Source organism: Carcharodon carcharias, chromosome 31 (genome assembly GCF_017639515.1).
Source record: "Carcharodon carcharias isolate sCarCar2 chromosome 31, sCarCar2.pri, whole genome shotgun sequence".
NCBI classification, from domain to species: domain Eukaryota; kingdom Metazoa; phylum Chordata; class Chondrichthyes; order Lamniformes; family Lamnidae; genus Carcharodon; species Carcharodon carcharias.
The window spans coordinates 9,826,434-9,842,717 of record NC_054497.1 but is presented as its reverse complement, the minus strand read 5'-3'; the positions used below and the strand labels follow the sequence as shown (position 1 = coordinate 9,842,717).

The window sequence follows — 16,284 nt, the reverse complement described above, 5'->3', positions numbered from 1 at the left end:
TTTGTGGAGAAGATGTGGCGAGTTTTGTTTTTTTACGCAGCAAGATGTTATAATCTGGAATGCCCTGCCCGAGAGTGGTGGAAGCAGATTAAATAATAACTTTCCAAAGGCAATTGATAAATACTTGAAGGGGAAAATCTTACATGGAAAAGAGCAAGGGAGGGAAGCTAATTGGATAATTCTTACATAGGCATGATGGGCTGAATGGTCCTCTTATGTTGCATCATTCTGTGATGTTATGATGAAATATTTACACATGCTGTGTATGTGTTACTCCTAGTGTCATCATTGAGCTATTGTTCAGTCAAGATACAAGGTCCTCTGTGTACGCCTATGAATTTCATGTTAATTTGGCAGGAAGAGGGTTACCATAGAATTCATCCGTTCACTGGGGTTAATGCTAATGTGAGGTATTAGAGCAATACACACCGCTACTCCTGACGTAACATCCTGGCTTGAGCACCTTGATATAAAATTATAGTTGTTGCTCTATTCCCAGCCCCACGAAAGAAGTGGTGCTAATGTCTGTCTGATTATCTGGAGTCACCATCTATTCAGTAAGGTAAAGATTGCTTGCTGTGTAATTAATGACTATCTTTTCATTCAGCAGTGTAAGGGTTGTGGTTTATTAACTATTAAAACATTAACTTCTCTCACTATTCTCTCCCTCTTGAAGGAAACCCTGCTTTATGGTGCCACAGTCATGGTTCGGGAGCCGGTTGGGGTGATAGCCATTGCGTGCCCAGATGAGAATCCCCTGCTCAGCTTTGTGAGTCTCTTTGCTCCAGCCATTGTTCGAGGAAATGCAGTCGTCATTGTCCCCAGTGAGAGGTATCCTCTGCCAGCCTTGGAACTCTACCAGGTACAAGCGAGAGTTTGAAGATATCTGTGCAGCAATGAGATATTTTTGTTTGCCCTTGTAGAAAACTTCCCACCTTTTCTCCCACTCTTGGTTTGTGCTGTAATGATTATATTGCTATACAGCCAGTGACACAAATTTAAACTTTTTGGAAGTCTCAACCTGCCTAATCTATTGAGTTATCCAGTCCAGGAATGTAGTAGATTTCATCGCTAACATATACTGAGCTAACTGATCTCAGATGGGCCACTGTTAGCATTTACAGTCCTCGATCTATTAGGGTTTCCACTGCTGATTCCTACCCAGGACTCCATGTTGAAAAGCACAGGTAGAAATTTCTAGTGAGGACAGGATTGAAACCTTCATGTTTGAATAGCCTGCTGACTGGGTTCACATGTGAAGACTGGGTACTTGGGCGAGTTACCAGAGGTGCCCCAGCACCCATAAAATGAAATCACAAGAGTTTAGTGCCATCAGTGGGTGAGAACAGGGAGAAAAAATGATCAATCTGCATGAATAATGAGGTTTGGCAACAGATTTTATCTTTATGGTAGGTCTTTGCTCTGGTAGGTTTTGGAATTTCTTGTACTATAGTTCCAGGGACACCAATGTACGGGTGCCTGTTGGTCAGACAGTTCTGTTCTATAACATTCCCTGAAGCAGTGTGCTGTTTCCGCTTGTGCCACAGACTCAAGCGGCAGAACTGCCTGCTGTACAGCTGTGCCCACGGTTACTTGACTTGAAGGCCATCAGGTTGCCTGCAGCCTGGTGACTGTTCCTGCTCAGAGCTGCTGTTAGCAATCATCTATCTATGGATGTGGATTGACGAGTATCTTCGAGGAGCCCAGCTAGCTGAGGGATCTAAAGCTGTGGGCAGTGCTTTCTTACTTTTTCTACGTGTTGTTAAACGCACCGCCTCGGAATCTGCGTTACGCTTATCACACTGTTTGATCTTATGATTCGTGATCCCCACGCGCTCATATATTAATAGATTCCCGTTTATTTTTCCCTCTGTTTCTGGCACCATTTCAGGTTGATGCCTTGCTATTTAATGTCCACAGTAGCATTGAACTGGTTACTTTAATTTCTCAAACATCACGTTATGTGCTCGTGCTGGCATTTGGAACGCTTTTCCGCGTTTTAAAACCAGCACTGACATCCAGTCAGGCAAAAGTTGGTCAAGTACGGATTGAAGCTTCTGCTACCCTATTCTATAAAATTCACCTTAATCGTAACCATTTTAGGCACGAGTCTACGTGCCCAGTTCTGTGCTCCAGACTTGTCCAATTAATTTTTGGATTCAAATCTGTCTCAGAACAACAACTTACATTTCTAAAGCATTCCTTATGCATAAACAAACTTATTACACACTGGATAAGCAGATTGACTGGAGTTAATATATTGATCAGAGATTAAAAAACTGATGTTAATTGTCTGCACTGTATAGCGATAACTTAAATTCCCGTCTTTTTTATGAAAGATTCAAAGCAAAAATTTGACGAGTTTAAAAAAAAAACCTTTTTCCTTTATAGCTGTATGCCTTTATGACATTATAGAGGTGGAACCATCCTTTCCAATTCAGGACTGCTTTGTTGATGTTTTAGTGATTAAAGATAGTCTTAATCCTTATTAGAAGTTATCTTAATAATAGACTTTACCTGTGGATTAAAGTCAGGCTAATTTACATGAGCATTCCACATTGTAACTGAAGAACTCCTATTTCTGCTTCTGTAGGTCTTTGAAACCTCTGATCTTCCTGCCGGTGTTGTGAATATTCTGACTGGATGTCGAGACCACCTCAGTAAATTCCTAGTCGAGCATCAAGATGTCCAAGCCATGTGGTATTTCGGATCTGAAAAAGTAAGCTGCAACTGTGCAACTGCTTTCCATGGTGAAACGTGCAGCATTCTGCATTGTAAGCACCTGCAGCACTGGGTCACAGAGCAGGGGTAAAAGAATAGGCTGGGAAAGGAGAGCCGAAGCAATTTTAATGGTCGAGAATGGGGGCTTGTCCATCTTTCAAAGCTGCTGTTGCAGTTTTAGCTTATAAGCCAAAGCAAAAGAGTGAATTACTTTTGGCTGGAATCTAATAATGGATTCCTGATGGTTTCTGCAAAAACAGCAACAACAGCATTTATATAGCACCTTTAATGTAGTAAAACATCCCATGATGCTTCACAGAAGCAGGGCCCTGGCAGCTAAAGGCACAACCGCCAATGGTGAGGCATTAAATATCAAGCATGCGGAAGAGGCCAGAATTAGAGGAATGTTGATATCACAGAGGATTATAGGGCTCTGGAGGAGCTAAACGATAGGAAGGGTCAAGGCCATGGAGGATTTTGAAAACAAGATAAAATCGAGGTATTGTTTAACTGGGAGCAAATGTGGATTGTGAACATGGGTGTTGGGTGAATGGGACTTGTGAGTTTAAGATAAGGGCAGCAGAGCTTAGGATAGAAACTAAGGAGTAGGAGCAGGAGTAGGCCATTTGGCCTGTCAAGCCTGTTCTGCCATTCAGTATGATCATGGCTGATCCTCTATCTCAATATCATATTCCCGCTTTCTCTCCATACCCTTTGAGGCCTCCACAGCCTGCTGTAGTAGAGAATTCCACAGGTTGACCACCCTCTGAGTGAAAAAAATTTTCCTCATCGCAGTCCTAAATGGCCTCATATCCTGAGACAGTGGCCCCTGGTTCTAGACTCCCCAGCTAAGGGGAAACATCCTCCCTGCATCTAGTCTGTCTAACCCCATTAGAATATTATACATTTCAATCCGATCCCCTCTCATTCTTCTAAACCCTAGTGAATGCAGGCCCAGTCGAACCAATCTCTCCTCATATGAGTCCTGCCATCCACGGTATCAGCCTAGTAAACCTTTGCTGCACCCCCTCTATGGCAAGTATATCCTTTCTTAGGTAGGGAGACCAAAACTGCACGCAATGCTCCAGGTGTGGACTTCTGGCTGGGCCGCCGCTTCACCCACGGCAGGTCCTGCCCACGATGGGCTGGAAAATCCCAGTCCCTGTCTTTTATAATAGACTCTAGTATTTTCCCCACTACTGATCTTAGGCTAACTGGTCTGTAATTCTGTTTTTCCTCTCCCTTTTTTTAAATAGTGGGGTTACATTTGCCACCCTCCAATCTGTAGGGACTGCTTCAGAGTCTATAGAATTTTGGAAGATGACCACCAATGCATCCAATATTTCCAGGACCACTTCCTTTAGTACTCTGGGATGTAGATTATCAGGCCCTGGGGATTTTTCAGTCTTTAACCCCATTAATTTCTCTAGCACCATTTTTCTTACCAATACTGATTTTCTTCAATTCCTCTCTCTCACTAGACCCTTGGTTCCTGAACATTTCTGGGAAATTATTTGTGTCCTCTTTTGTGAAGACAGAACCAAAATGTGTTCAGTTCTTCTGCCATTTCTTTGTTACCCATTATAATTTCCCCTGTTTCTGACTGTTAAGGGACCTACATTTGTCTTTGCTAATCTTTTTCTCTTCACATATTTATAGAAGCTTTTACAGTCAGTTTTTATGTTCCCTGCAAGTTTGCTCTCATACTCCATTTTCCCCTTCTTGATCAATCTTTTTGTCCACTTTTGCTGAATTCTAAACTGTTCCCAACCCTCAGGCTTGCTGCTTTTTCTGGCAATTTTATGTGTCTCCTCTTTGGATCTAATACCATCCCTAATTTCTTTTGTAATCCATGGTTGAGCACCTTCCCTGCTTTATTTTTTGCACCAAACAGGAATGAATATTTGTTGTAATTAATGCATATGTTCTTTAAATGTTAGCCATTGCCTATCCATCGTCAACCCTTTTAGTAAGGTTCCCCAATCCATCATTGCCAACCCGTGCCTCATACCCTCGCAGTTCCTTTTATTTAGATTCAGGACCCTAATTTCAAATTCAACTTCTTCATTCTCCATTTTAGTGGACAATTCTATCATTTGATGGTTGCTCTTCCCCAAGGGACCCCACACAACAAGATTGTTAATTAATCCTTCTTCAATTGCACAATACCCAGTCTAGGATAGCCTGCTTTCTAGTTGGTTCCTCAATGTATTGGTCTAAAAAACCATCATGTACACACTCCAGGAAATCCTTCTCCATAGTATTATTGCTAGCTTGGTTTGTCCAATCTATATGTAGATTAAAATCACCCATGATTACAGTTGTATCTTTATTGCATGCATCTCTAATTTCCTGTGTAATGCCTTCCCTTACATGTTAGTTACTGTTTGGGGGCCTATAGACAACTCCCACCAATGTTTTCTGCCCCATGGCGTTTCATATCTCCACCCAAACAGATCCCACATCATGATTTTCCGAGCCAATATCCTTCCCCACTATTGCATTGATTTCCTCCTTTGCCAACAGTGCTACCACACCTCCTTTCCCTGTCTGTGTCTCCTTCCTAAATAGTGAATACCCCTGGATGTTCAGTTTGCATCTTTGGTCACCCTGCAGCCATGTCTCTGTAATTGCAACTATATCATAACTGTTTATATCTATTTGGGCTGTTAATTCGCGCATTAAGATCCAATGCCTTTAGACTTGCCTTTTTAACCTGGTTAGTCATCTTGACGTCGTAGTGAAAAATAAAGCTATTTGTTTATCGCCCTTGCTTTTTCTGCCTTCCAATTTTGCTTGTTACCTTTCTGTCTTTCGTTTCTATCCTTGTTTCTCTCTCCTCTGTCTTCCTGCTCAGGCTCCGGTCCCCCTGCCATTCTAGTTTAAACCCTCCCGTACAGCATGAGCAAACACCCCCCCACCCCGCCCCAAGGACATTGGACCCGGTCCTTCCTGATTGTACTGGTCCCACCTTCCCCAAAACCAGTCCCAATGTCCAGGTATCTGAATCCTTCCCCTCTATACCATTTCTTCAGCTACGTATTCATCCGATATATCCTGTTATTTCTACTCTCACTAGCATGTGGCACTGGTAGTAATCCTGAGATAACTATCTTTGAGGTTCTACTTTTTAATTTACTTCCTAGCTCCCTATGTTCAGCTTGTAGGATCTCATCCCTTTTTTTTAACCTATGTCAGTGGTTCCAATATGTACCATGACCACTGGCTGTTTGCCCTCCCCCTTCAGAATACCCTGTAGCCTTGCTGAGACATCCTTGGCCCTGGCACCAGGGGGGCAACATACCATCCTGGGGTCTCTTTTGTAGCCGCCAAAATGCCTTAATGTTCCCCTTAATATTGAATTCCCTATCACTATAGCCCAGCCACTCTTCTTCCTCCCCTCTTGTGTAGCAGAACCACCCATGGCGCCATGGACTTGGCTCCTGCTGCTTTCCCCGAGAAGTCATTTCCCCCAACTGTATCCAAAACGGTATGTCTGTTAGAGAGGGGCACGGCCATAGGGGACTCCTGCACTACCTGCCTTCCTCTACTCTGCCTGATGGTCACCCATCCCCTTTTTGCCTGTTCAGCCTTTACCTACAGTGTGACCACCTCACTGAGCGTGCTGTCCGTGACAATCTCAGCATCGCGGATACTCCACAGTGAATCCACCCATAGCTCCAGCTCTGAAATGCGGTTAGCCAGTAGCTGCAGCTGCACACTTCCTGCACACGTGGTAGCCAGGGACACTGGAAGTGTCCATGACTTTCCACATAGCGCAGGAGGAGCTCTGCTGCCATGACTTCCCTTTAGATTAAGCTTGTTAGTTACTGCCTTTAAAGAATACTAACTAAGCTAGGGGCCTTATTCCACTCCAAACACTCCCACTACCGTCCAAAGTGCTCACTTTATTTTGTTTAAGCTAATGGACTGCAGCAGTTTAATTAGTAGAAAAAGTAGAAGTACTCACCTGATGCTACTTACCAATCAGCTACCTCCCCTGTGTCGCTTCACTTTTTGAATAGTGACGTCGCTTTGAACTCTACTGCCTGAAGGTCCTGAGGGGTACGCCTTTCCTGTCTGGTCTCGACCTCTATTTTTCGTGCCCTTTTATATTGCTCTCGCTGGCCTCTCCTCTCTGGTCTAAAACTCACCTTCTTCCAACCCTAACAGCAACTTTTAGTTAATTGCTAAGTTAAAGAAAGACTAGACTTTAGATAGAATTTAACCCTTAAACTCCCTCAGTCACCAATCTCCAACTGAAGCTCTCTACTGCAGACAAGGTCAGCAGTATAAGATAGCTTACTTTTATTGCCTCTTAACCTTGCCTCTGTAAACCTGATTAAGCCAGTTACCTAATTAACTAGTTACAGTTGCAAGCAGAGCCTACTTCAAGGCTGGACTAAAACTCACCTTCCAATCCTAACAGCAACTTTTAGTTAATTGCTAAATTAAAGAAAGATTAGACTTTTGATAGAATTTAACCCTTAAATTCCCACAGTCACCAATGTCCAACTGAAGCCAAACATAGCTCTCCTGTGCAGACAAAGACTTGCAAATACAAAAGACTTTAAATTCATTTACTGGATGTGGGTGTCACTGGCTAGGCTAGCATTTATTGCCCATCCCTAATTGCCCTTGAGAAGGTGGTGGTGAGCTGCCTCCTTGACTGCTGTAATCCATGCGGTGTGGGTACACCCACATTGCTGTTAGGGAGGGAGTTCCAGAATTTTGACCCAGCAACAGTGAAGGAACAGCAATATATTTCCAAGTCAGGATGTTGAGTGGCTTGGAGGGGAACTTCCAGGCAGTATTATTCCCAGGTGTCTGCTGCCCTTGTCCTTCTAGATAGTAGTGTTCGTGGGTCTGAAACTCAAAGCTGAAATCAAATGGAGGGCCTTGAATGGTTTCTACTAAAGTCACTAATACCTGAGGCAGGTTTCAGTCTGGAGTCTGTTTGAGGGGTTCAGATTGCATTGTAAACCACACACACTGTTAATGTTTTTAGGCCTGATCTACACATTGAGTTTAGGAACTGACTCTGCATCTCATCATGCGATTACATTATGTTTATACATAGCTCACACTTTAGGAAGAGAGATTTTAAAGTTTTGTTTTGAATAAACTTTAAATAGAAATGAAGCTACAACATGAACTTGCAAAGAAGACAAAGCCATTCCCCCTCCGTTTAAGCACTTTTAAAATGTTTATGTTAGCCATGATGACGAAACTGGTGTTTAAGACATGGGTTCTGTACATACGTAGCATGAGCTACTGTGTAAGTTGGATGGTGGAACAGTGTGAATAGTTTCAGTGCAGTAAACTGAACAGTTCCAGCTCACCTTTACTGTCTACTGGTGGGTATTTAAAAGTTCCTTTTTTAAAACCCTGCTAGTGCAAGTAGGCAATGGTTTTATAGCTCTTTCAAGCGTTATGTGATGGCCATTTTTTAAGAGTTATGAGAGGGCTAACTGTACTCATGTGTGAATTTGGATGGTTTTGATTTATTAATACATTCTAAACAGGAAGCGGTCTTTTGATCCTTGCAGGCTATCTGTGATCTACTTAAATGTTTTTTTTTGTCCTTTGGTTCGTTCACAAGGTCTTGCTTTCAATCATTTACCATTCCTTATGGGTGTCTCTTATTTTAAAATCTGGAAATTTCACAGTATCAGAAATGTATTAACCCAGAGAGAATATAGCTGGTTTGCTTTAGTAGAGCTTTTTTGCATGGTGGGCTGGATTGAAGTCAGCAGAATATGTTCTGGGGCTTTTAATTTTTCCACTATATTTTTTGACATTTTCTTGGTGTGACCAAAGTAAATGCTGACCTCAATTTATCTCAGCCCGGTGACTCTGAAGTGAGATGAATAAACCTGAACATTGGAAACTCTAGATACAGTTGGAGTGTGCTGACCCGCAGCAGTAGTCACTGTTTCCGTACAGGGGAGGTTGTGGGATAAAGTGAAATGCTCCTAAAGCACATCAAAAATCTCTCTGAACCTTGCTGCTGAGCCTGTAGCAGCCAGCAGCCAATACCCGTTCACTTTCCATATAGAGGAAATAACTAGAGGGTGGCACTCTATGTTCGTGACAGTGTGTCTGATCTGGTGAAATAAAAATAGAAACCGTGTATTCACACCCCCGCTATAAGTTCTGACAGTTACTGCTGAATACCACTCACTCAAATTTTGGATCTGAGGAATAGTTAGGGCAGTTGGGTCATTGATCTGGATTCACTTAACAGTAATTGTTTACATTGTGGAAAGGCCTGCTCTGTATATGACTTCCAAGAGGGCAGTTGTTGAAATTGTAACAAAACGAGCCCGATACAAAATAGATATATGAAGAAAGAGCCTGCCCATCAAAAAAAAAACCCTTTAAAATTGTTTAAAAGAATGATCCAATTTACCATTTGAGTCAAGTCCATGTTGGTGACGAGGGGCTTGGGGTTAGGCAGCCTGATCGTGGGAGGAAGCAGGATTAGCAGAAACAACCTTTAAATTTTATAAAGTGTAACTTTCAAGAGATTTGTGTGCTGAACAATCTACCGCATTCCCCTCTCAAATGAGCCTAGCTAGTTGAGTCATCATTAGTTTTAGCATGTAGTGGTGGGACTGAACAGGTACAGGAAGAGGAAATGCAGCACCTTGACAAGATAACTAGATAAAGGTGTAATATTTAAAAATTGACACTCGAAGGAGCAAAGATACCGGTCCCTAATGCTGAAGGAAGTTGTGGAGGAAAGAGCAAAATCTTCAAATATCCTTAGATATGGAAGTTGTGCTAGAACAGTAAAGCAATGTCCATGTAAATCTCTTCACAAACCAGGGAAACGATTAAACAGAGTAATTATAGAGAAGTTTCTAGCGGTCGTGTGACTTGATATGATTAATATTCACTTAAAAGGACATGGGTTAATTAAGGGGATTTGTAAGATGGGTCTCTGACAGTTCCGTGAGGAATTAGTGGAGCACATAGCTAAAAGAAAGGTAAATGTGAAGACCAGGGATAGTGCTTTGAAAGGAATAGCAAAGAATTAATGGACCAGGTGACCACCTTTGTTATTGCAGTATTCCATGATTCTAAATGAAATTGCTCATTTAAGTGTAAAGCTAATGTTACGTTGCTGTTGGATTATCAAACTCTATTTAAAATATAAAGCCAGCCTCATTTTCCCATGAAATGTTTGAGTCTTGGCATTCCGCTCAGACCACTTGGTGATCAAACATTTCAGCAATCTGAGATCTCCCTCGTCCACATTATGAGATTTCTCCATAACCTTGATTACGTTTAAATGAAGAGTTGATCAGATTTTGGTAGTTGAGAGCCCAATGTTGGGAGAACCTCTTGCTCTAAATTCAATTAGTGCCATGGAATCTCTTAACATCGAACCAAACAGGTGTGTGTAGACTCAGCTTAACATCTCATCTGAAAGTCAGTGCCTTCAACAATGAAGCACTCCCTCACGTCAATGCAGGTCACGTCAGCTTAGATCAGTGGTTCTCAAAGCCTGCTCCATGGACCACTGGTGGCCCACGAGGATCCTACTTGTGGTTCACAGACTGGTCCAAAATGCAAGTCAATGAAGCTGGTATTTAACGGGAAAGGTTTGACAGACGTTTGGTTCCATGTACACACCCAAGTCTCCTGGACTTGCTGATGCAACTCTGAAGCACCTGCTGCCATCCCCAGCAAAGTACAACTGTGAGATTGCATTTTCAACACTCGTGGGGCTGAAAACAAAGAAGAGGAACTGGCTGAACTTGAAGCCCACCATGAGACTGAAACTAAAGTAAAAACAGAAAATGCTGGAAAATCTCAGCAGGTCTGGCAGCACCTGTGGAGAGAGAAACAGAGTTAATGTTTCAAGCCCATATGACACTTCTTCAGAGCTAAAGAGAAGTATAAATGTGATGGATTTTATACTGTTTAAGAGTGGGTGGAGCAAAATAGAAGTCAGGGATAGGTGGTGCAAGCTAAGGAAAGATTGACAATTATGTCATGGACACAAGACAATGGTAGTGGTAAATACAAGGATCAGCGCTCTGTGAAAGCACAACATAGAAACAAGTGACATGGCCCTGTGGATGAGGAGGGTGGTGGAGTTGGGGAAAATGGATAAAATAAATGAATAAATAAAAATAAATAAATTGGATTAAAAAAGGGGTAAAAATGGGGGAGAGAGTTCATGGTCTTAAGTCGGTGAACTCAATGTTAAGTCTGGAAGGCCGTAAAGTGCCTAATCAGATGATGAGGCGCCATTCCTTCAGTTTGCGTTTGGGCTTCACAGATATCACCTCATTGGTATCTTAACAATGTCCTGGTTATGTCACTGGACTAGTAACCCAGAGACCTGGACTCATGCCTTGGGGGCATGGGTTCAAATCCCACCATGGCATCTGGTGGAATTTAAATTCAATTAATAAAAAGAATCTGGAATATTAAGCTAGCCTCAGTAATGGTGACCATGAGAACTACCATCAATTGTTGTAAACACCCATTTGGTTCACTAATATCCTTTAGGGAAGAAAATCTGCCATCAGATTCTGGCCTGTGTGTGACTCTAGATCCACAGAATGGTTGACTCTTAACTGCTCTCTGAAATGACCTAGCAAGCCACTTAGTTCAAGGGCAGTTGGGGATGTGTAATAAATACTGGCCTTGCCCACATCCCATGAAAAGAATAAGTAAAAGAGCAACATTATTCTTCCCATTGATTCTGATGATTTTTTTTTCTGGTGGCAAGTGATAGTGGGGAAGGGCTGGTAGGTGATCCGCTGAGTCTTTTGTCCCCATCTGAGTGATCTGCAGACGAAAAAGATTGGGAACCACTGGCTTAGATCATGTGTTCGAGTTTGGAAATGGGAGTTGATTCTAAATGGGATTGCTACCAACTGAATCAAACTGCTAGCTAGCAATTAGTCCAACTGCTACCTGCCAAAGATATGTTTGTTCATTGCCCACTTTGAACAGTTAGCATGTCATCACTTTCCATTTGATTCCCTCAGCTTTGACTGGACAGAGAGTAAACAAGTCCCTTTTTACCCCCTCCACTGCAAAGGTCAACCAAGAATGACATTCTGCTTTTGAAAATTCATGCTGTAACGTGAGGTGAATGGTTACATTGTAAGACCTAGCTTTTAACCGTTATCTTTGGTTGTTCGATCCACCATAGAACTTGCTGCTATCAGTCCAACTGTGGTTTTTAAATTTATCACATAAGGTGATGCCTACTTGTGTCCTTTTTGCACGTAATTTGTGTAATTCCCCTAATTAGATTTGGTGCAGTGCCCAAAACCATTTTTTCCTGTTGCAATGTAGGTCAATGACCTGAGACTTGCTAAGTGCTGTCAGTTAACCTATCTGTGCAAAGCAGCAGAAAGTTGAAAACTAATTTCAGTAGCTCCCTGGGAGGGTTAGTTGGTTAAAGGCATCGTCAGGCAGACCAGAAGAACCCAGACTTGATTCCTGGTCTGTGGTGGGTTTGTTAAGCCCCAGGAGGGCCACTGTTTGTGTTATAATTAGCATAAAAGGGGTGAGGGGAACCAGACAGGCTTCCTTATCCTGTGACTCTTGCTGAAAAGTGTGCATGGAAGGTGGTTGTGACTCCTTCCCTGGTTGAACTGCTGACTGGCACTTGCCTTGAATGGCTACTTGGGCAAAGTATGAGAGCATTGCAGGCACCAGTATACCGAACCTCAGCTGGACACCTTCCAAAGAGGAGGGGTGAAACTAATTTGTCAATTTCAGGCTGTGTCAGCAGAAATCAAAGGCTTTTCCTTATGTCACTTTTGCTTTTACCAATTACTTTAAATCTGTGCCCTCTCAATTCTCAATCTCTTCACGAGTGGGGATAGTTACCCCCTATCTACTCTGTCCAGACCCCTCCTGATTGTGAATGTCTATATCAAATCTTCTCTCAGCCTTCTTTTCCCCAACCAAAAGAGCCCTAACTTCTCCAATCTGTCTTCATAACAGGAGTCCCTCGTCCCTGGAAACATTCTCATGGATCTTTTCTGCACTCTCTCAAATACAGTACCCTCACATCCTTCTTAAAGTGTGGCGGTCAGAACTCAATGCAGTACTCCAGCTGAGGCCAAACTAGTGTTCTATGGCAAGTTCAACATGACCTCCTGGCTCTTGTACATTATGCTCCTATTAATAAAGCCTAGGATACAGTATGTTTTATTAACTACGCTTGTAACCTGTCCTACCACCTTCAATGACTTATGCATGTATGCACCCAGGTCTCTCTGCTCCTGCACCCCCTTTAGAACTGTGCTCTTCATTTTATATTGTCTCTCCATGCCCTTCCTACCAAAATGAATCATTTCATGTTTCTCCGCGTTGAGCTTCATCTGTCACCTGTCCGCTCATTCAACCAACTTGTCTATGTCGTTTTGAAGTTCTACACTATCCTCCTTACAGTTCGTAATGCTTCCAAGTTTCATATCATCTGCAAACTTTGAAATTGTGCCCTGTATACCAAGGTCTAAGTCATTAATGTATATCAGGAAAAGCAAGGGTCCCAACACTGACTCCTGGGGAGCTCCACTACAAACCTCCCTCCAGCCCAAGAAACATCCATTAACCACTACTATCTCTGTCCCCTGTCACTCGGCCAATTTTGTATCCATGTTGCTACTGTCCCTTTTATTCGGTGAGCTATAACTTTGCTCACAAGTCTGTTGTGCAGCACTGTATCAAAGGCCTTTTGGAAGTTCATGTGCAACATATCAACTGCGTTTCCCTCCTCTACAATCTCGGTTACCTCTTCAAAAAACTCTGTTAGTTAAGCACCATTTTTCCTTAAATCTATGCTGGCTCTGTTTAACTAACCCACGTTTGTTCATGTGACTATTAATTTTGTCTCGATTTATTGTTTCTAGAAGTTTCCCCATCTCTGAAGTTAAACTGACTTGCCTCCAGTTGCTGGACTTTACATTCTTTTCTGAGTGAGGATGTAACGTTTGCAATACTCCAGCCCTCTGCACCAACCCCAAGTCGAAAGAAGTGTGAAAAGTTATGACCAGTATCTCCGCAATTTCTACACTCACTTCCTTCAATGCCCTTGGCTGCATCTGATCCGGTCCTTGTGGCTTATCCACTTTAAGTACAGACAGCCTATCCAATACCACTTCTTTATCAATTTTAAACCCTTCTAGCGTCTGAATTACCTACTTTTTTCACTGTGGCCTGGGTAGCATCTTCTTCCTTGGTAAAGACAGATGCAAATGATTAACTTAGTACCTCAGCTATGTCCCCTGCCTCCATGTATAAAACCCCTTTTTGGTTCCCATTCCCCTCCCCTCCTCATTTTACTACTCTTTTACTATCTTTATGCCTATAGAAGACTTTGGGGATTCCCTTTTATGTTGGCTGCCAGTCTCCTCTTGTACACCCTCATTGCTCCTCTTATTTGCTCTTTCACCTCCCGTCTGAACCTTCTATATTCAGCCTGGTTCTCAATTGTATTTTCTACCTGACATCTGTCATGAGCACACTTTTTCTTCTTTATCTTAATTTCTATCTCTTTTGCCAGTCAGGGAGGTCTGGATTTGTTTGCCATACCTTTCCCTTCCGAGGGAATGTATCTTGAATGTGCCCAAAGTATCTCTTCTTTGAAGGAAGCCCATTGTTCAGCTACCATTTTTCCTGCCAACCTTTGACTCCCATTTATTCAGCCCAGATTTGTTCTTACCTCAATCAAGCTGGCTTTCTCCCAGTTAATTATTCTTATTCTGGATTGTTATTTGTCTTTTTCCGTAGTCATCCCAAACTTTATGGTACAGTGATAACTGCCTCCCAAGTATGCTCCTACAAACACTTCATTGTCTGTAAGGCGTTATGAAACATCCTGTGGTTTTGAAGGATGCTAAATAAATCCAACATTGTTTGCTCTTGTCCGAGAGGTTTACAGGTCAGTGTCTAATCCATGACACCAGTCTTCCTTTTTGAAATCTTGCATCACGGGCTGTGCACCATTACTTTGGTTCCATAACTTTTATATCTATAAAAAAAAATCCCCTTTTTTTTTGTTGTCTTTTATAGGGGTCAAAGTTTGTTGAGTGGTCATCAGCTGCAAATGTGAAGCGGACCTGGGTGAACTACGGGGTCCAGCGTGACTGGTGGAACCCTCAGCAGGGGGCAGGAGAAGAGTTTCTGTACCAAGCTACACAGTGCAAGAACATCTGGATTCCAATGGGAGAAATCTTTGCCAACTAGAGCCACAATACCTTGGGCTAACAGACTACAACATTCCCCCACCTTTCCAGAATGTACTTCTTGTTTCAGGAGGGCAACAATCAATGATTTTTAACAGTCTAGCTAAATTTACATGCCTTTCCCATTGTGACATGAATATTGAGTTAGACAGCAAACAGCAAAGTTTTCCAACCTAATTGGTCACAGATCTGGTCAATACTTTCACTCGTGTTGGTAGGGTATCTGATGAGCGGGAAACACAGACAACAGCTATCAGCAAACTAAAAGAATAATGTCCATATCGTTTATAGATTTCAGACTGGCATAAATTGGGGATCAGAAATGGATCATAGCTCAGATGACAATGAACAGGTTTAGTTTTTTTTTGTAACTGCAGTTTCGACTGTTGTAAATTAAAGTGTGTTTCAAGTTTTGTTCCCTGTCGTTGAGTTGATCGTTCTATAAAGAACTGAGCACCAGTGCATCTTGCTAGTCCTTTCCATCTTTCTTCTGTTTCCTTCCCCTCTCGTGCCCCCAGGCTGAAGTTAGTTCCCTCGCCCATGAAACACTTTACTTGTGTAAGGATAAGTCATGTGTAATCAGCGCCCCATTCCATTTCATGATTGTCAACTAGTTAGTGTTTTTGCTACCTGAATCAGAATTTTGTGGGTGATAATTTCACAAACCCTTACTCCAAATGTGTTACCTACCAATTGCGAATATTACTGGTAAGGAAAGCTTCCTGTTAGCCCACGCTTCATGGCCGTTATTGGGTGGAAACATGCAGTTACTCAAAAAGAAAACTTCTGAAGAAATGGAAAGTCTCACCCAAGATTAATGAATACGCTTACCATAGATTTGCATTGCTCTGAAGGTGCTGCACAACAATTTCACTGCCCTCAATCGATTGTGATCCTGGGACCATCTTCTACACTCAGGGAAAATGAGCTCTTTGAAAATCTGTAATTTTTTAATATAATGAATTGTGTATTGAACCTTTTGATCAAATATCAGGCAGGGAGTGAGTCTTGTGTGAATCTATCATGGTTTTACTGGACAGCATGAGAGCAATACTGCAATTTTACTTTTTGGAACCTGGGTTCAAATCCAGATCGATGGGGACCAAACCCCCCCCCCCACCCGCCCTCCTTTTGCTGCCTTTGAGTGTTTAATGTAAAGTTATTTCGGTGCAGTCTGAACCCAATTCAAACTAAGCTAAGTCTTCAGCGCAAAAACTTCCCATCCATTTAATGCTGTTTGACCATAAGACGTGGGAGCAGAAGTAGGCTATTTGGCCCATCAAGTCTGCTCCGCCATTCAATGAGATCATGGCTGACCTGAAAATCCTTAACTCCA

The 16,284-nt window shown here is 42.3% G+C and overlaps 1 protein-coding gene across 2 annotated transcripts in view; it reads left to right on the top strand.

Moving 5' to 3' along the window:
• The window catches only part of aldh16a1 (aldehyde dehydrogenase 16 family, member A1), a 60,544-nt gene extending 45,183 nt beyond the window's left edge, over positions 1-15,361 (top strand). For both annotated transcript variants that reach the window (XM_041177750.1, XM_041177751.1), the window contains 3 exons: positions 677-862; positions 2,594-2,719; positions 14,776-15,361. In XM_041177750.1, coding sequence (XP_041033684.1) covers positions 677-862; positions 2,594-2,719; positions 14,776-14,949 — 486 coding nt within the window. In that variant the 3' untranslated portion in view covers positions 14,950-15,361. The remainder of the gene's footprint in view (positions 1-676; positions 863-2,593; positions 2,720-14,775) is intronic.
• Positions 15,362-16,284: the final 923 nt, after the last annotated feature.